This window comes from Globicephala melas, chromosome 3 (genome assembly GCF_963455315.2).
Source record: "Globicephala melas chromosome 3, mGloMel1.2, whole genome shotgun sequence".
In the NCBI taxonomy this organism is placed as follows: domain Eukaryota; kingdom Metazoa; phylum Chordata; class Mammalia; order Artiodactyla; family Delphinidae; genus Globicephala; species Globicephala melas.
In genome coordinates this window covers 70,653-90,129 of record NC_083316.1, presented here as the reverse complement: position 1 = coordinate 90,129, position 19,477 = coordinate 70,653, and the positions used below count along the sequence as shown (strand labels likewise).

Here is a 19,477-nt window from a genome sequence, read left to right as displayed (position 1 = left end):
AACCACGCATGCACCATCCCCTGCCCAAGGCTGACATGCATTTGAGAGCAGGCCTCTCAGGGTCCGCTCTGTCAGGCCCCCAGTGATCCTCGGAGATTAAACTGTGTACTGGGCAGGTTCCGCACTGAAGCCATGAATTGCCGCTGCCTGAGACCAGTCTGAGGGGTTCCAGCTTCCTGGGAATCCGGAATGAACCCAGAGTCCAAGGTGCCACAGGTGCAGGATGGGGGAAGAGGTGGACAGGAAAGCCAGTACGTGGAGGGCGGGGTTCCCACGTCACAGGGGGACAGAGTCCACGGAGGCTGGACACCTGCTGCCCTCACTCTGAGCCTGGGGTGTCTGCAGGCCAGAGCTCAAGGGACAGATGAGCACAGTGCCTCCCAGGGGGAGGAGGGGCCCCGCCGTCCATGCCTCCATCTAAAGGGGAACCTGTGGGGGAGGAGGGGCCCCCGCTATGCACAGCTCCATCTAATGGGGGACAGGGAGACAGGCAAGCGGCGGTTTGGGCCGAGGCAGTGGGGCACCAGCTGGAAGAGTCTACCTGAGCACCTGGAGGTCCCAGGCCTCACGGAGTCAGGAATTTGGGGACTGACCTCACTGGAGTACAACTTGGGATCGTGGGCTGCTGTCCTCACAAGTGTGTTGAAGTACAGAGAGGCACCCAAATGGAAAGGCGTGGAGATCCTCAGAGACCCCCTTGGACCCTCCTCCATGAGCTCACAAGGCCAGTCTGAGCCACACAGATTCTTTACCTCGACCCCCGTCGTGTGGTCAGTGACATTCCTTGTAATCAGACGCCACAGATAAGAAACGCACAGCCCCCAGGCTCCATCCCCAACCAGCACAGGTCCCCCAGAACAGACCCCACGGATACCCAGTTTCTGATGCCCCAGACCCATTTATAGATCACTGCCACCCACCCAGAATCCCAACGTCCTCACAGCCCCCGCCCCAAATCCTGGTTTGGGGAAGCACACTTAAAGGGTGAGGGGACAGAAAGAGCCTGAAGCGATTCCGTGGGGGCAGGCTCAGGGCCACCCTGGGACTGGCTGTGCGCCCACCACGTGGGGGGCTGACTGCATCCCTCCTTCTGCTTTCATGTGTGAAAAACCGTAATTAACAGTCGATCAGAGGGCACAGAGGTGCATCATTAGTAAGTGAAGGAAAACCCATTCCCTTCTAAATCAAATTCGGGCTTGTATTTCCAAAGAAGTTTCACGAAATGCAAACCACCTCCTGTCATAGTGGACGGATGAATCTCGGGACTTCCACGAGCAGAGCCAGGGTGCACCCCAGAAGGTGCCGGACCCCTTGGAGCTCCAGGTGAGCAGAGCTGAGACGGATGGGGACAAGGGCACATGTGCTTTATTGCTCATGCTGCACATTCAAATGAATACAATAAACCCCTTTAAAAAGTAAGGCACGTGAGCAGCCTTCTGTGCAAGTTCCGTATGATTTAAAATTCCTATTGGCTAATAAAGTATTTCCACTCTAGAACTGGAGCTATCTAGAAAAGCACATGATGAGTTTTTTGCAAGCTGAGTACCTGTAACATCATTGTATCGTACCTCATGGCACAATTAAACAGCCTCAAATCAAATGTATGTATCTAAGTAACGATATAACTACTGTTACAATTGCAAAACATTAACCAGCTTATCCACATATGTACAGTTGGGTCCCCAAATGGTAATCATACAAAATTTAAAGGAGGAACAGTATCTAACTCATCTGTGTACCATTTCATTACAGGTAAGAGATTTGGCATTTTCAGTCTTTTCTTCCGTAAGTCCCGTCAGTATCCGCAGGAGACGAGTGTCATACGATGCTGAAGACCATGGAAAGATACTGCTCATACGACACCTGAATCCAGCCGTCCTGGTCCGTGTCATAGCGTCTGAATATATCTGTCAACCTCTGAGGAAAAAACAGCAGGTGTTTAGATCTAATACTTATCAAACAGAAGGAACCAACTGTACTGGTAAAAGGGCATTCAGGAACCCAATTTCAGAAGCATTCACGTCTCTGCCCGCAGAGGGCCACGGGCGAGGTGCCCTCGACCACCCTCAAAAGCCAGGCCGGTCCACCCAGGAGATGCAGGACAGCAGCGCGTAGGCGGGTGGGCCGCCAGCCCAGCTCCACTACACACCGCGGCCCTGGGTCCTGGCGGAGCCCTCTGGCCCCAGAACCTGGCCTCCCAAGTCCCTGGTGGTGAGCCTGGGTCCTCCCTTCCCACTCGAAGGCTGTCCTCCGGGGGGGCCTCCCTGAAGGCTCCCCTCTGCTCTGGCCACTTGCCGCTCAGGACAAAGGGAAACCAGCCCCCACTGGGCTCCTCCTCTAGAACCTGCCGCCCAACAGGGGAAGCCCAGCGCAGGGCCAGAAGGGCAGGATGACCTCGTGCCAGCCCAGGACGCTGGCTGAAGCCCAGCCGCCCTCCCCGCTCAGGGCCCGCCCGCCCACCTCCTGTCTGACCACACCCCCAGGGCGCCGCCTCAGTCTGTTCACAAGCCTGGCCGCCTGAGAGCAGGGACGGTTAGGTAAGTACCACTCCAAATGACAGATGCTGGGCAACCATGGCAGGCTCTGAAGAATCCTCCTGACAGAAGACAGTGCCCCAGGCTCATCGTGACCTTGGTGGTCGCCTGTCCACCTGCCCAGGGGCCGAGAGCAAGGCTGCAGCCTGGCCCGTGAGCCGTGTCCCCTGCACCTCAGTCTCTCCAGTTCCACCCCTCTCCTGTGCTGGGCAGGCTGACGGCCAACAGCATACGGGCTGACACAGGTGACAGTCCACACGGGCGTCAGCCAGGAGCTTCCTGTGTGTGAAACACTGGCGTGACACAAACCACAGAAACCACCAGCAGCAGTAACCTCCCACCGGGAGACCGATGGGCGATTCCCCTTTCTTTACACTTAACTGTCTTTTCCGAAGATTTCTACAAGTTTCCACGTTGCTTTGTAGAAAACAATTTTCAAAAAGCCTTTTTCTTTTTGGAAAGAGGCAGATGAAAAGAAAACGCTTTTGAGGGCTTTTGAGGATTTTTTACATGTGGCCTGCGGCTTAGCCTTTCCTTTTCGATTGCCCACCTCTGTCCAGCGTTTAGGCTCCTTCTCCAAGGCTGGGAGGGAGCAGGGCAGCAGCAGGCTTCCAGCATGGCCCAGAGGCAATGACCAGCTGCGGGCAGCCTCCCGGCGGGCCTGTGCTCCGCTCACAGACGAGCAGAGGCGCCACGTGAACTCCTCAGGGGACTCACATGCTGCTACTCTGGGGGCTGAATGCTGCCATGTGATGACCCTTTCTTAGGCAGAGATACAAGGATGAGGTGGTCACTTATGGGACGTAACCTCAGATGAAAATCCTAAGCCCACGACAATCCAGACGCAGATCCTAGTGAGAGACTTTCACGCTACACCTGTTCCTAACGTGTGCCGACAACATTGCAAACATGTAATCCTGCCTCACCAGACACCGAGAGGGAGAGACAGGGTAGGGTTAGGCTCTCCGCTTTTCAGAGACGTGAGGCTTAAATGCTCTCCAAGTCACTGAGGGACTGCGACTGCTGGGCCCAGATTCCCCGGGAAAGAAATCGGGATAGCAGACCAGGCAGAGAAACTTCACTTACTGAACTATCACTTTAACAGGGAAAAAACCTGAGAGTGCTTTCCCAAATTCCAAATTATACTGATAACCTCATGCCTAGCACACCCCTCTGTGGATTCTAAAACCAACAAGATGTAACCTCGATTTGAATGCGAAGTGCAAGGGTATCTTTCGGAGATAGGTTCTACTGAAATACTTACGGAAAACACATTCGCTTCCCATAAATGGAATTGTGACAGAATTAAGAGGGAGGGTGTCACAGAGTCTTACGTAGACTTGGCCATGAGTTGATAACTGCTGAATCTAAATAATGGGCACATGGGTTCATTATACTGTTGTCTCTGCTTTTTTTTTTTTTTCTCTTGCGGTACGTGGGCCTCTTACCGCCGCGGCCTCTCCCGTTGCGGAGCACAGGCTCCGGACGCGCAGGCTCAGCGGCCATGGCTCACGGGCCCAGCCGCTCCGCGGCATGTGGGATCTTCCCGGACCGGGGCACGAACCCGTGTCCCCTGCATCGGCAGGTGGACTCCCAACCACTGCGCCACCAGGGAAGCCCTTTTTTTTTTTTTTTGAGATTTGTCAAAAAAGAAAAAGTTTTGCAAGACATGAGGGTTTATACCAATTCACTGCATTTCTAAAGCTTAACTCTATGGGCCTTGGCTCCCCACCTAGAAACAGAAGCAGGGCCTGTGCGGGAATAGCCAGCGTGGGTGCGAGCGCTCGCGCCCTCCATCCTAGGAGGGGCTCCCCTGGGTGCTTTGTCCAGGCCTGCACTTACTTCTCTCCTGGGTAAGGCAGGGAGGCCGCAGGAGGATCCACAGAAGCACTGCAGGGAACCGCGAGGCGGTGGTCACTGTGATCGCCAGCCCTGCCAGACACCGTGTCTAACACCCGAACAGGCCACCTGCGCTCAGGGCACGGCTCCCAGCTTAGGAGCCAGCAGCGCACACGACGGCAGCTTACCCGATTCTCATAAGACACACCAAAATAGCAGGGTATGCATGCAAAGAGGCCATCGATCCCCTCCAGAAGGACAGCTCCCGGTGCTTCCAGGGCAGGAGGGGCCCTGCTGTCTGCACCTCCGTCTAACAGAACGACCAGCTACTCCTCCAAACAGCACGCTAACCTCTCTAAGTTCCGGAACCAGTTTCCGTGTCTGACTCCTGCTCGCCTGCTTCGCCGTCCCGTCCCTTCCCGCAGTCGGCGCCTGCGGGCCCCGTGCAGCCAGTACCTGCAAGACGATGCAGCCCTGGATGAAGTCGTCAAAGGCGATCTGCCCCCGTCCTTGTCTGTCGAACTTCCGAATGAGGGTGTCGTGAAACTGGTCAGAGAGCCGGTACCCTGGAGGAGAAGAGCAGAGTCAGTACCCACGCTCCCTCCCCAGACCCCAGCCTCTCCCTCCCCAGAGAACACGGCATGGGCCCCAGGGGACGTGGGCCCCAGGGATCCCCGGCTGCAAGCGCACTGCAACACACTGAGAGCCTGGTGGCCACTGTGCAGTGCCGGTCCCTCTGAGGAGGGACTCACTCAGAGACCAGCAGCCCCTTCCTGGAGGGTCCGGAGTAACCCAGTCACCAGTTGCCGTGCCCCTCGCCCCGAGGGGTCTCCTGGACCCTGTGGACTCAGCCTCCTTAACAGCCCCTTATTGTTGAATTTTCCTACCGTATTAACTTAATGGTGAAGCTGTGAATAACTGGGCTGCCCTGGGTTACTCATTGCTGGAGGAGGCTTCGCACGCTAAGACCTCGTGCGGAGGTTGACTGACGGCCGAGATCCTCCCCCGCCTCAATCAGCTCACTGACGTCAGGACAGGAGGTCAGGACAGGAGGCCGTGAGGAGTAGGGCGGCCTCACACACACTGAAGCCCTCCAAGGGTCACCCAGGTGACTCCACCTTCAGCTTGCTGGGCGTCCTGGACGGCCTCCAGCAAGGACGCCCTGGGGCGGCTCTAAGCCCTTCCCCTTCCTTCCCTCCTAACCTCACCACCTGTGTGACCGTGGTTTCCTTACTTATTCAGGAGACAAGATCCAGGTGCCAACATATTTTTACTGGTTTTCAGTCTCGCTGGAATCTTTGCAAGGATACGTACACCTACTGTCTGAGTGAGCGTCACAGTTAATTCCCTGCACAAGCACTTCATCACTCTACTGAAAGAGTCACACATGCGAACACGTGCCAGTACTTTCCAGAGTGGCCAGCGCGCTCTATGCGGCCTGTGACTTAAATCCAGGGCCCCTGCCCTGCAGCTGAGTAGAAGACAGGACCCCAACTTAGAAAAGAGCGACGGGCGGGTGCTGGATGGGCGCCCCCTCACGCCCGGTACCGGTGCCTGTGGCCCAGAGAGACAGAGGCCCAGCTGGCGAGGGTGAGCCTGGGACACGGTGACAGGGCAGTGCCCGCCCAAGCCATCGCTGTGCAATGGTTTCCTGCCCAGGCTGGGAAAGGACACACGAGATGGTGACAAAGACACAGCAGCAGGGAGAGCAGAGCTCCGGAATCAGACAGGGCTCCACTGGCCGCTGGGACTCTTGGGCCTCTGGGCCCGCTCCTCCCTCCAAAACCCAAGACGTGAACCCCCCTCAGCAGACCATTTTAGGGTCAGTGAGGCAGGTGGAAACCCTGCTGGCCCCTCACTGTGTGTCCCCCGGCCCCGCTGCTGCACTTCCAGGGCACAGATGCCCAATGGAGGGAACCAGCCCTTCTTTCCTGAGAACCAGCAACCTCCACTGGGCATCCAGCGCCTGCTCTCAGCACCAGGAGAAAAGCCAGACGCCAGTCAGTAACCATGGCAAAGGACAGACCCGGATCAGGGCACCACCCGTGTCTACACGGAGCCAACAGCACCAAGAAAGGGGCGGAGGCTGCCGGAGACCTGATGGGGCCTAACTCAGCCGACCCGGCTGTAAACACACTGCTAACGCGGTCAGGGGAGCCAAAGGCTGGAGATCCAGGGATGAAGTGACAGGGTGCCGGCTCGGACTCCTCAGCATGAAAGGGGGGCAGAGCAAATGCAGCAGGAAGATGGAAAGTGGTTGAAAGCGAGCAAGGAGGAAGTGAAGGTTCACTACACTCTCGTGAAATAAATTCCTTATAAAAACCACACTGGCCTTGAGCTGCCAGGGGCTGGGTGCGGGACGGGGCCGTTTGCTGGGGGTGGGGCTGTCAGCCCCCCCCACACACACCAGCAGAGTATGAGGCCCAGGCCTTACGCACCTTCTTATTTCCAGGTCTCTGAGCCTGGCATGTAGCACATACTAGGAGTTAGGGCCTAAATGATGAACGGGTGCGCTGGTCAGTCACAGCCCCGCCAGGGCAGCCTGAGACCCTGTGTGGCACTAGCAGAGATCAGAGGACACCTTAGGGCTTGACCTCCCCCCGCACCCCCGACTCCCTCACGCATCTGCTGGGCTGCAGCACAGCCCCCAGCTGGGCTGACAGACGCTTGTTCTCAGGAGGGAAACCAAAACAGGCGATTTCACTCCGGGGGCGCATTTCCCAACAGTTACTGACAAGTAACCTGCGAAAGGGTGGCAACGCTCCTTGTGTGGAAGAAAAGGCTCCGGAGAAGGCCCTAGGAAACGGCGGACCATCACAGGCAGGAACTTTTTGCAATAACTGAAGAAATGCTGCAACTGGATATTTACTTTTTCCAGGAAAAGCTGGAAGTCAGGAAGGATCTCGGCTGTGCCCAGCTCGACGGGGCCTGTCGGCTCGTGACCTTGAGGGACCACCGCGGACCTACCACGGCCACGAACGCCCCAGGTCTGACCGGGGCTTGTCAACCTCAGCGTTTCCAACGTGAGCTCCCAGGACGCGAGGGTCACCGGCACTAAGTCAAAAGAGGGCTCCGGGGCCTGACGAGGTTAGAAACACTGTGTTCGGGGACACCTGAGGTCACCAGTCTGGAAGCTAAGTCACAGGGTCCAGGTTGCAGCCGGCCAGGCCTCCGGCTCCCTCCTGCCCAGGACTGCTCTGCGGGGGCCACCTCCCTCCCAGCCCCCCACCCGAGGCACAGCAAGGTCAGCTGCGTGCCAAGTTTCAATTCAGAGAACCTGAGGTCAATGTCCTGCCCAAAGCCTGACCCACGCGTGGCAGGCTCACAACACAAACTTCCTGTGGGGTCCCAGAGCCTCTAAAGCAAGAAAGAGAAACCGAGAGGACAGCCATAAAGCGCACGCCCAGAGAAAGAGAGGGGAGGGCAGAAGCACCTTAACAGCCACAAGAAAAAAAATGTACTTCATATTATTAAACGCTGAACCAGTCGGAATAAAGCACATTGTAATCTACCAGAAGGGCCCTGCGAACAGAGGGCCCAGTGAATGTCAAACAAGCCAGAATGCTGGTGTAACGACCACAGTCCTCCCTCCACAAATGACAAACCCCAAGTTCCCCTCAGGCCCACGTGGGCGCTGGACCAGAAGGCCCGCTGGCGTGCTCTGGAAGGCACCACGTGAACACTGCTCACAGCACGGCACACACTCAGGCTGGCACGCGTGTGGCACGCGTGCTGACATGCACTTGAGAATGGGAGCTTCCACACTCAGGCCTACGCTCCGCGCAACTCACAGGCTCGTCCCCTGTGGGCACTGTACCTTCTTTCTGTGTATTTTCACGTCAGGAAATATAAATAGCCCTACACTGTTTTCTTCTGACTCGTTCACTTTAAGTTGTTTCAGAAGCCACATTCTCAATGTGCCTGTGACATCACTCCACTTCACAAAGGACAAACTACTGCATAGCCCTTATCTCATTTTGGATGAAAAGCCGTATAGGAGCCTCCAAGTCAAGTATCAGCCTTCACGATGTAAGTGACAGGAAGATAGAAAACCGTGTGACGTAAACAAAGATTTCACAGACTGCTTTCAAAATCAGTGAGCTAAACGAAGTAACAAGATAAACTTTATGGCCCTGGCTCCAAAATGAAAGAGCTACGCAGTCAAGACAAGTGTTTTACCAAAACCTGAGAGGGCTTGCTTGAGCTCGTTCTTGTCGATCATGCCCGAGTTGTCCCTGTCGTAGGTGCGGAAGACGTTCTGCCAGTCCGTGATGTACTTCCAGACGCCGGTGAACTCGCTGAAGTTCACGCCGGCCTTGTTCTCTCTGTCAAACATGGCTGAGACGGAAGGGCGTGAATCAGCAAGAACCTAGAGCAGAGGCGCGCCCACACCCCCGGCGGGCCTGGCTTCTCCGGGACCCAGCCTGGTGTTCGGCCAGCGGGTCCCCAGGTGCTGGCGGTGACCCAGCCACAGCCCTAAATTGTGCTAGGTGGGCACGAGGCGTGCGAGCCAAACACCCTGGTGGAGCCACAATAAAAACGCTTTACACTGAAGGAGGTTCCTCAAAAGCATGACGGCGGCAGGGCGCACCCGCGCTCAGGAAGGAACTGGAGCCGCAGTGCAGAGCCGTCGAGGGGCCCACCCCAACCCTCCCAGCTCCGGGTCCCATTCCTGGAGCCTCCCCCTGTCCCCCAGCGGACCCGAGTCCCGAGTGGGGGCTCAGAGGAGTCCTCGGGCGAGGGAGGCCTCTACTCGGATGAGAACAGGACTATTGGCTTTAGATTATTTTAGTAAGGCCTGCCTTTCACTGAGAAAAAAATCAGCCTGATTCCAGGTCCAAATAAGAACGAACTTCTAACTACATTTACATACAACTGCAGGCACAACGGATAAAAACTCAGTGTGAAACACTGCTACAGAGAAAGTAATACACCGTTTGGTCCCTTTTCAGGTCATCTGAGTGTTCTTGGTTTGGTCACAAGCACATTCCACTTCAGAGACATTTCACATGAGAACTCGCACGCTTCCTCTAGTCAACAGGCATGCAAGACGTGACTGCGTGTGAAGCGTAAGTATGTGAGATCATGAGACTGAGAAAGGAAGGACGGGTTGGACAGTCAACTCAAAGTCAAGACTCAGTGAAGGGCCAGGGCGGGTGGCAGTTCCGGAAGAGAAATCAGCTCAGAAGCACAGGCAGGATGGTGTTGCCCCTACTTACATATGATTGACCGGACAGTCACTGGATTAAACGGAGTCCAGGTGCCTGAAACAAAGAGCAGAAATTAAGAAAGAGAAGAAACTCTGAATCCCCAGTTGTAACCCCAGAAGCCAGAGAAAATAAGTACTTAGCTTTCAACATCAAGACCCTAGAGCCACGGTTCGTTCTCCGCAGGGGACGCCACCCCCAGGACGATGGGTCTGTCAGGTCCTATCCACACTGCCCGGGGAATCGCTCAGGTCCAGCCAGACATTCAAAGCTGCTCAGGAAGACCTGCACCTGGAAGCTCACTCTTGTTCACTTTATAACCAAGAGATGCTATTTTAATACTCACTGAACTTCCCAGGGCCACAGCACCAAGTAAGCTGAGAAGATGGCACTAAGCTGTGCTAAGAATGTCACCAGCTACCACTTCAGAAAGTCCCACCCCAAGGGCACCACCGCTCCCAGGACCGGGGCAGCTGCACACGTCGTGCAGCGACCCTGCTGGAAAGCACACCGTGAAACCATGCTTTACATTTTTCTCCTAAAATGACAGTCTGGGCAGCATACTATTTTCTCTGAAACTGTGAAAAGGCAGGACACACTGTTCCACAATTCACTGCAGAGCAGTAAAGGGGATGTTACCGAATATCTATCATAAAGGAGCCTGCTGACACCGATGGATTTGACGATTGAGAACCATTTATCCACTGTGATGATGGACTGCTCACCAGGTACCCTTATGCCCAAGGATCTGTTTTCAGAGTGATTTGCACCTTTACCAATTTTTACACTCACTAAAAACAACGTAAAAACATTTTTATGGGGCGGGAGAGCAGCGTCTCTCCCCATCCCCCCATTCTTCCCTCTCTACAGACGGTTTCACCTCTGGGTGGCAGAGTCCCATCCCCTGGCCACACACGAGGCAGCACCCTTCCTGCCTGGCCGCGACCACTGGGCTCCGAGCACGTCCCCGACCTGGCCCACACGCGCTTCTCCCGACGCCCAGCATGGCCCCCCAAACACACGCACACCTTCACCTCAACCCCTGCCTCTCCTTACGCCTCCGTTTATACAAGGCTTCCTCAGAGGAGCCCTCCTGAGCGCCCCGCACCCAGGCCCCTCGGTCACTGCATCTGCTCCAGCGGCGCCCTGAGCCTGGCCCGCAGCGGGGACCCCTGGGCACTGGTGCGCATCTCTGCAGACTTTACAGGCGTTTGGGGGAGGGCAGGCAGGAGGATGTATATAAAGGTACCAGAGAAGGTCAGCATCGTTGGAAACCAGTGTACAAAGAAACTGTGCTACAGAGAAGCCAAGAGAGAGAGGGGGACTCCATGTGCACAGAAGGGTGTCGCTTCTTCACCGTTCCTGACTTTCTAGCTGCCCTGGCTGGTGTTTCCACAGGAGATAACCCACCAGGACCAGGAGCCCGAGAAACCAAACGCAGCCGCTGGACTCCTTCCCGCCTTGCCTCCGCCTCGGACGCAGGCTGTGACCTGACAGCCCTCAATGATCGCCCCGCTGAGCGGCCTGCGCCCACTGCCCATCCCGGCTGTGAGCGGGGCTGTGCCCCTGGCCACGCAGGCCACGGCCGAACGCGTTTTCCACAGAAGTGACACGAGTAAGATAGTCAGATGATGATGCAAACACAGGCACTTTTCGCGGTGAGGGCCAGGCAGAGGGAGGTGTGGACCAGAGGAACCGGCAGCCGAGCTGAAGGGCCGTGAGGCTCAGCAGAGTGGCAGGTCACCCCTGGCTGAGTCAGGGGTGGAGAGGAGACCCGCAGGCTGTCCAGCTTGGGAGGTGGAGGCAGGCTCCTGGTGCCTCCCCTGGCCCGCCCTTGTTACCCAAACGGGGCCTGACTCTCCAGGGAAACCAAGGGATAATCACAATAGCCAACAGTTAATTGACTGTTTAGCTCACGCCAAGCCCTGTGGCCTGGTTCTCAGACTAAACATCAAAGCTTCACAGCCCCTAGTGAGGGCAACATTTAGTATTCCAGTTATACTAAGTGTTAAACACGCTGGAGCGTCGGCCTGAAAATCTGCAGTTTTCTGTAAGAAAATGCACTGCAATGTGGACAAGCACGTCTAACAGAGCCTGCTGGACATACAGGGTACACCGAGCAGCGCGATTCCCTTCAGTGCCAGTGACCCTCACCCGGATTTTCCAGGCCAGCCCCGACTGCAAACACTCCCAGTAAACAACATGTCTAGGAATGTCACAACCAGCAGCTTGCAAAAGATTTCCTGTCAGACTTTTACTTAGAAGTACAATATACGGTCCCTGTTCCTGTAAGTCTTGCCTCAATTTCATCTGAAAAGACCAAAGAAAACAGAAACATACACAGTATTTTCCATGTAAACTGAGTACACATAACTTTTTTCACCCATAATTTGGGTACGAGTGCGTCGCAGCTCCGTTGAGGGGTGGGTCGACATCAGGACACTTAGCATTTTCCCCTGCAACCGTCAAGCACACAGATGATTTAAAGAATTTATATCTGATCCCTTCTCAAAGGAGAAAAAACCCCACTCTGCTCTGTGATAGTATATTCTGTTTTTTTGCTCTCCAGAGAGTTTTGTTTCTTGAAATTGCAACCTGTTACCACAAACTTGGACTTCAGTGAGAGATAACGGGCTAAGTCGTCATGGCATCCAGCAAATGCACACTGAAATACCTGTTCATCTGGAATCTTTGGGGGAAAAAAACAGACTTTTTTTTACAGCACCACTGGCGATCTCCTTCCACTTTACTGCATCAGATCTGGGACTCCCAGCCCTTCTGGGAATTTCTTCCCGCAAGCGGAGCCAAGTAGGAAGGGGTGAGAGCAGTTCTACGGGCTCGCATGGAATCGGCCAGGACACTGGTGCCTCTTCAGGGTCACGAACTCTGTATCCCACCAGTCTCCCTCAACTACGGCCTCAAAGAGCCACGACTGGAAATACGGCCTTTCAAAAGGCCATCTGAACACCATCGATAGCCGTAACAACACCTACAGCCTTCGAGCTGATAAACGCCACTTCTAGAAGCTTGTTCTATGAAATCACTACAGTATCTACATCGAAGAAAATCAGAAACAACCTAAGTGTCTCACAGTGAAACTCTGTACACTCAGTTCTGATAGATGAGTGATGTCTCCGGTTCTGTACCAGGCGATGTGGGACCTGGTGGACATGGGCTGGGCCCGAGGCGGAGGGGCTAAGCCTCCAGTTGTCCCAGAGTGTGATCTGCCCAAGGCCAAGGTCGTGGAATAAAGCCAACCCTGTCTTCCTCTGCTTCCACCTGAAACACTGCTGCACAGGTTTCTGGGACGAGCAGATACAACAGGCTGTGTTGGGGGCCTCCAAGACCACCCCCAGGCTTGATGACTCGCTAGGACTCACAAAACTCACAGCCAGTTTATTACAGCAAGAGACATAGAGTAAAATCAGCAGAGGGAAAAGGCACGGGGAAAAATCTGGGGGGACCAGGCACCCGCTTCCCGGAGAGTGCACAGGGCGCCCTAATCCTCCACCGAAAGCTGAGGCCACACCTCGCACGTGTTGTCAACCAGGGAAGCTCCAGGCAGCGAGGGAGCGCGTGCCCGCCGCAGCTGCCGTGCAAGCACGAGCCGCCCAGGCAGAGGGACAGCAAGCTCCAGGAGGCGGCCAGCAGCCACGCAGGCAGGCCTCCTCGGGGGCGCGCAGGCTCTGGGCACAGCAGGTGCAGGGTGAGGAAGGCAAAGGCCAGACCCTCCGCTGCCTCGCAGGCTGGGCCTATGACCGAGTGACACTGAGGTGACCTGATGGGCAGTCAGCAGGGAACTGTCGGCTTATGTGGTCTGATCTCTCTCACCGCTAGTCAACATGGGATCCCCAGAAGAGATGAAAGCTATTTTGCTAAAAACACCTCTAAAAGAATATATGACTTATTACTATTTGAAGTCCAGCTGAAAAACGCCTCCTCAAAATACATCAATATGTTATGTCAACGTAAACCTACAGAAGCACAAAAAAAGAGGCTTGAGCAAACTTAATTTCCTGTAATTCCAAGGAACAATGCTGAAGTAAAGATTAAAAAAAAAAAGCACCTAACTGAAGACAGTTTGCGACATGTGATTTCAAACGGCAGGCAAGACAGTCCTGTCTCTAGTCACACCTCTTAACCGAGCAGTCATTCTCAGACGCGCTCCGGGGAGACAAGCTGCATAAAGGACTCAGTGTACAGGACCCACGAGTACTTCTTCAGGGCGGTTTCAGCTGGATTTTAACAGAGCGCGTCAGAGGCACAGATCTCACTGCAGAGAGAAACCATGCTACTTTGAACCTCCAGTTTTTCCACCAGTAACAAGCTAATTAAACTGATTTCCTGAAATAGCTTAATAGTCTAGTCCTAATATGAAAAAAGAAGCCCAATCCTGGGGGAGAAATCAAAAGTCAAAAATAACTCCAATCGTATCAGCTATGGGAATTCGAGGACAGTGAAGAAAACTGACTTGTGTCCATCCTTGGTGACAGAGGTGACACGACACGACTGCAAACAAGAGGCCAGCTCGACCAGCTTCCTCCAAAAGCTGATGCCCGGTAGCCAGAGACTGCTGCAAAACGACTCCAGAGGAGCCAGGAGGAGGAAAAGGGCAGCATCCAGGAAAGGAAGGTGCCGCGGGTGCCTCGAGGAAAGGCAGGTGTCCTGGGTGGCAGGAGCAGAGCCCGGCAAGCGGTGGGAGCCACGGGGCACCTGTGCGTCCGGGGGCGCCAACGGGAAGACACAGGTGGGACAGCACAGGGGTGGGGCGAGCGCCTAGCGGTGCAGGCGCACACCTGGATTCTGGTCCCGCTCTCAGCCTGAGGGCTCACCGCGCGCTCTGAGGCTGTGGAAGGACGAGAGATCTGTACCCATTCATAACCTGCCTTCCTGCAGAAAGGGCCGAAGGGAACGTACAAGATATTCACGGCACAGCAAGAGAAAGCAGACTCTGGTCATGCTGGATGGGAGGAGAAAAGCATACGAAAGTTAGGGGTCTCAGACTATCAGTAAAATTCACCTCTTCAAATTCTAAGCTCATGGGACTGGCGAGCCAGAAATTTAATTTAAAATTTTTAGCAGCTAATTTGAAGAGAAAATGTGACTGGTTACAAGATTCAGGTTAAGACAGACAAGACAAGACAGAACAGCCATCACAGTTGCTCCACACAAGAGGCACCACACCCCCAGGGAGGAGTGAGGCGGCCACGTGGGGGGAAGGGGGGCTGCCACGCCCGTCCCGCTCAGGGCTAGGCTACTACCCGCTTCACGGGGCAAGTTCTTACATCGCCCCAACAGAAGCTGAGGGAATCCCTCAGGGCAAATCAAGAAAAGTGACTCTACAGGGCCGCTGTGAGACGGTCCTGATACACACTTTTCGGTGGGCTTAAACCAGGTACCGATTTCAAAGCATCTTAGGAATGGAGGGCTGAACATCCTGTGGGCAATTCTGTTAAAATTCTCTCTCCAGGGCTTCCCTGGTGGCGCAGTGGTTGGGAGTCCGCCTGCCGGTGCAGGGGACACGGGTTCGTGCCCCGGTCCGGGAGGATCCCACATGCCGCGGAGCGGCTGGGCCCGTGAGCCATGGCCGCGGAGCCTGCGCGTCCGGAGACTGTGCTCCGCGATGGGAGAGGCCACAGCAGTGAGAGGCCCGCGTACCGCAAAAAAAAAAAAAAAAAAAAAAATCTCTCTCCAGCAGGCTCCTGATTCAAGGGCACAGAACCATCTGCTTTAACAACCAGCTCAACTGGAAGCAGTACTGACTCCCCCTAGGGAAAATATTACCTGTGTTCACCTGTAAATACCAATCCACCAGCAGTAACAAAGGGAACATCCGTGGTGTGCGCCACGCGCAGGGCTGTGAGGCAGCGTCCGCCTGCCACACCACCAGCTGCTCCCACTAGGCAAGGTGAGCCTTTCAACACCTTCATTACCTCTTAAAGTCAACCCCCTTCTGGCTTAAATGCCACACCTCTGGACGGCACCACAAACGTAAGAATCAGAAAAGACAGTGGCATCTGAGGGCTTAAAAAAGGGCCACACAGCCAGGTATTTATGGAATCGAGGTCTTCAGTAGTACCTCCACGGATCAATCATGCTGAAGCCAGCAACAAGGCGACTCCACGGGGAGCTCCCAGCACCAGCGCCAAGAGCTGTAACCCCCTCTAACCCATGTCTGAATGACTAGCATCCCCCACTGAGAAGCCCACCTCCCCGCGATCCGGCTGTCAGAGCCTCCAGTATCCTTAGTCGCTTCCCTATCGGCGTCTCTGGGGTCTTGATGACCCTCTCCAGAGGAGTCACAAGACGCAGTCACCTGTGAAATTCAACAGCCCTCGACAAACCTGAAGGATGTCTGCCCTACAAAGCCGGGCTCCCTGCGCTCCTGAAGCCGACACCCCAGCCTCCATTTCTCAGGCTTTCCCCGTGTCCATGCAGTTGCCCCACCCGCTCGGCAAGGACTCAGAGCGGCACCGACACAACCACCAGGAAACCACCCGACAAAACAAGCCAGAAGCTCCTCCACCACGGGCCAGAGATGATAACTAAGTCTTGGTGATTCGGGAAATAACTTAAGAAGAAAGTGATTCACTACGGGTGGTCAGCCTTGCGGTTTACAAGTCCAGACGGCCAGGTGCCACTCACCATTGGATAGCGCTTGTTGGAGCTCGTTGTCCGATATCACACCGCTCCTGTCTTTGTCAACCCTACAAAATTAAGGTCAGTTAAGCTAGCGATTCAAAGCGCAGGAAAAGCAAACGAGGGCAAAAGCAAAGGTTTGACTCTGCAGTCAACCCTAAATTAACTCTGGCCCTTCCTTCCCTGGGCCCTTCCCTTCGGCTGCTGCACCTCTCAGTCCCATGACCCGCTGGGGAAAAAGGAAGCGCGCCTCCTTCGCTGTCCAGGCACGCTCCCTGCCGAAACCCAAGCTGCCTCTCCACTTTCTCAGGTCTCCCTCCCTCGGCCTGGCTGAATTCCACCTGCACCAGGTTTTCTCCTTTTCACAAGCAGGAAAAGATTCTCTCAGATAACTAAATCGTTCCCTAATCATGAGTCACTCCACTTTGGGTCATTCGTTCGCTGGAAGGACGACCAGGGACGGAAGGCACTGCGGTGATGGTCACCTGCCCAACAGCCGCGGCCCGGCTTCTTTCCCGGTTGCTGGCATTTCAGCAGCCGGGGAAGAGTCTGCGTTTCTGCTCCCCTAAACAAGCATCCCTGGGAGACCCTCCGCCCCGGAGCAACTCCGGGCACCGGCTGTGAGGGGAGAGGGATGGAAGCCGAGCCCCAGGGCGAGCGGGCTGCGACCCCCGGCTGGCTGCTCTGCACCTTGGGAGGGGCCTGGGGACTGCGGGAGACAAGGCGGGGGGCGGAGAGAAGGCCAAGGGTGGGGGGGGACGGAGCAGGGGCCGGCGTGGGAGAGGCCGAGGGGATCTAGGAAGGGGGCCGGACTGGACGCCAAGGATGGAGCGTGGGGGGACGGAGCAAGGGACAGGGGCCTGGGGGCACCAGGAAGGAGGCCGGACTGGAGACCGGGGTCACGGGGCGGGGGAAGGCCCGGGGCTGAGACCAAGAAGAACGCAGTGGAGGCCCGCAAGCGCTTGCGCGGCCGGCCGCACCTCTGGAAGACGTTCCACAGGAAGCTCTGGTCCGGCAGCGCGGCGCCCGCGGAAGGGCCAGCCCCGGGGCCCGGGCGGTACGGGTAGGCGGCCATGGGCCGAGGCGCGACTGGGCTGAAGCGCTCCTGGGACACGGACGGCTCCGGGCGGCTTCACTTCCGCCTACGCCTAGACCGGGGCGGGGGCCCAGGGCACGCCACTTCCGGGGCGGTCACGAGAGCGAGCGCAGCCAATCCAGTCGCGGCCCTGTTGCCAGGCGACGCCCGTGCATCCGGCCAGCGTGTCTGGGTCCCGTGGGCATCGCGCAGCAGGTGGCCTAGGCCAGGGTACCCCTAGGGTCGCCGACGCGCGTTGGGAGCCGCTCCCTGCAGCGCAGAGTGGACCTGAAGGGCGGAGGCGGTTCCCTCGAGCATGGTCCATTCTTGCACCAAGAGGGTCGTGGAAGGACTGTGATGGAGGGGAAGAACGCGCCCGACATTCTTGTTTTTCTGGACTTATCGCCCGCCCCCGCTCGCGCATCTCAGCGTCCCTGCGCCCCGCTTCCCAGGAGCACATGAAGCCCCCCCTCCGACATCTGACAGCGCCCGCCGCTTCCCGGCTCGGCCTGCAGGTGCGTGGCCAAGCCCAAATAGCCCCTGCTGGCCATGGTGGGCGGCTAGCGTGTCCCTCTCGGCCAGTTGACGCCACCGCCTCTGTCTGGACACCGACTGAGCCGCAGCGCACCCCGCGCAGGGAAGCCCAGCTTCATTCAGGGCGCTCCCGCCGCCTTCCAGCCTCTCAGGATTTTGAGCTCCTGATCCAATCATACGGACTCGTTTCATCCTCCTCCCCTACTTGGTTTGTGGAAGGGCCGAGCACCAAGGAAGCGCCTGACACTTCCTTCCTTGGACACGAATCCATTATTCAGCGCTTTGGCTCTGTATCTGACCTGCTGTTATTCTCCAGTTGTATTGTCCTCAGTCCCTTTTCTCTTCTAACCACCAAAGCATATGCTGGAGAGTTCTTTAAAACTCTTCAAAGAGATTAAGATACTCTGACTTGACACACAGATTATTATTCTACAAACCTCAACAATGTGGCTTTTTTCATGACTTAATGAATTCAAGTGTTTTCTAGTTTTATCCTCATAAAGCATTCACATCACTCGTTGACTAATCCTTTCTACAGTTTTCCACAGCTTTTTGATCTCTAGTTTCTGAAACCCATTTTTTCCTATCTCCCATCTCTGCCTCTTTTTTTGTTCTCTAGAAAGCTACAAAATTAGTAACTATGATTTTGCAACCCAATTTATAAGTTTTCCAGTACAGAGTGTACAGGGAAACTTCAGCAAGAAACTTCTCAGCGACTCCAGCTGGCCTCGGCTTCCCTCTCCTGACAGTGTCACGGGTTCCACCAACCCTTGATGGAGTCCAGCCTCGATTGCCGCAGCCAACACCATCTGTGGGGCCCAGGAGTGCTCCGTTCTGCTTTCCGTTTAGTTCCAGGGGTAGGAAATGATTCATTCAAGGGAAGAAGCATTTACTGAATCTACCCTAGTGTTTAAATATTACTACGTGTAATCCTCACACCAGCACCTCGTGGCAAGGTATCAAGGTCCACGTTTTACTGATGAGAAAACTATGCTGGTCTAAGGTCAAAGAGGCAAGAAGAGATTGTAGCCCAGGTCTGTCTGTACTTTTCCTGCATCATCTCACCGGTGGCAAGGCTGACTCTTAAAAGGGAGATTAATTTAGGAAACGAAGATTGAAACAAAAAAAAAATCATCCCCCCTAATGTATACCCCTATATATGTACAAATGAGTCTAGGATTCATCAGAGACTGGCCTGGTGCTTTCGCAACTAGGCAGCCTCAGTCACCTCAGCCCTGATGCGTGAGAAACTGAGACTCTGAGAGGCTAATGGGAGTGCACACATGGGCCATGGCACCTGTGCTGTGCTCTAGGGCAGGGCTTAGCCTGCAGTCCTGGCCACAGACAGTTGCCATCTATTCTGGGCGCGGGGGGGTGGGGGAGGTGTTACCTGGAGTCCTGACACCACCTTACAAAGATGTACAGCAACAGTGGCGACCGCCTTCTTACAAGAGAAAAAGGCAGACCGTTTCCTGCCCCTGGTGCTGCTGACCCAGTCATTTAAAGTATTGATGTGCTTTTGCCACTATCTCCTCGCCTATCTTGGGATTCAGTTCCCTCCTAACCAGGTCTGTTCTAAGCTTTCCATTTATATAGTGCTTCTGCGTGGAGGAGAGGAGAAATGAACTGAAAGACAACACTCCCCTAAT

At 55.4% G+C, this 19,477-nt stretch overlaps 1 protein-coding gene across 2 annotated transcripts; it reads right to left on the bottom strand.

Moving 5' to 3' along the window:
* Positions 1–1,343: 1,343 nt before the first annotated feature.
* Positions 1,344–17,379, bottom strand: PDCD6 (programmed cell death 6). Of its 2 annotated transcripts, none has more exons than XM_030856480.3 (6): positions 17,200–17,379; positions 16,226–16,287; positions 9,593–9,637; positions 8,559–8,711; positions 4,830–4,939; positions 1,344–1,917 (listed from the first exon to the last, which is right to left on the bottom strand). In XM_030856480.3, the coding sequence occupies exons 1-6, from the start codon at positions 17,292–17,294 to the stop codon at positions 1,819–1,821; spliced, it is 564 nt and encodes a 187-aa protein (XP_030712340.1). In that variant the 5' UTR covers positions 17,295–17,379; the 3' UTR covers positions 1,344–1,818. The 2 variants fall into 2 exon arrangements, with proteins under 2 accessions (XP_030712340.1, XP_030712339.1); XM_030856479.3 differs by having other exon boundaries at positions 8,553–8,711; positions 17,200–17,378.
* Between the last annotated feature and the right edge of the window lie 2,098 nt (positions 17,380–19,477).

What these genes read in the sequence shown, in the direction of transcription:
- PDCD6 (XM_030856479.3), bottom strand. Translation starts at nt 17,294, where the DNA reads ATGGCCGCCTACCCGTACCGCCCGGGCCCCGGGGCTGGCCCTTCCGCG. An exon ending in CTGTGGAACGTCTTCCAGAG is followed by an intron (nt 16,288 to 17,199) that starts GTGCGGCCGGCC and finishes TTAATTTTGTAG; the next exon opens with GGTTGACAAAGACAGGAGCG. An exon ending in CCAACAAGCGCTATCCAATG is followed by an intron (nt 9,638 to 16,225) that starts GTGAGTGGCACC and finishes TCTTTGTTTCAG; the next exon opens with GCACCTGGACTCCGTTTAAT.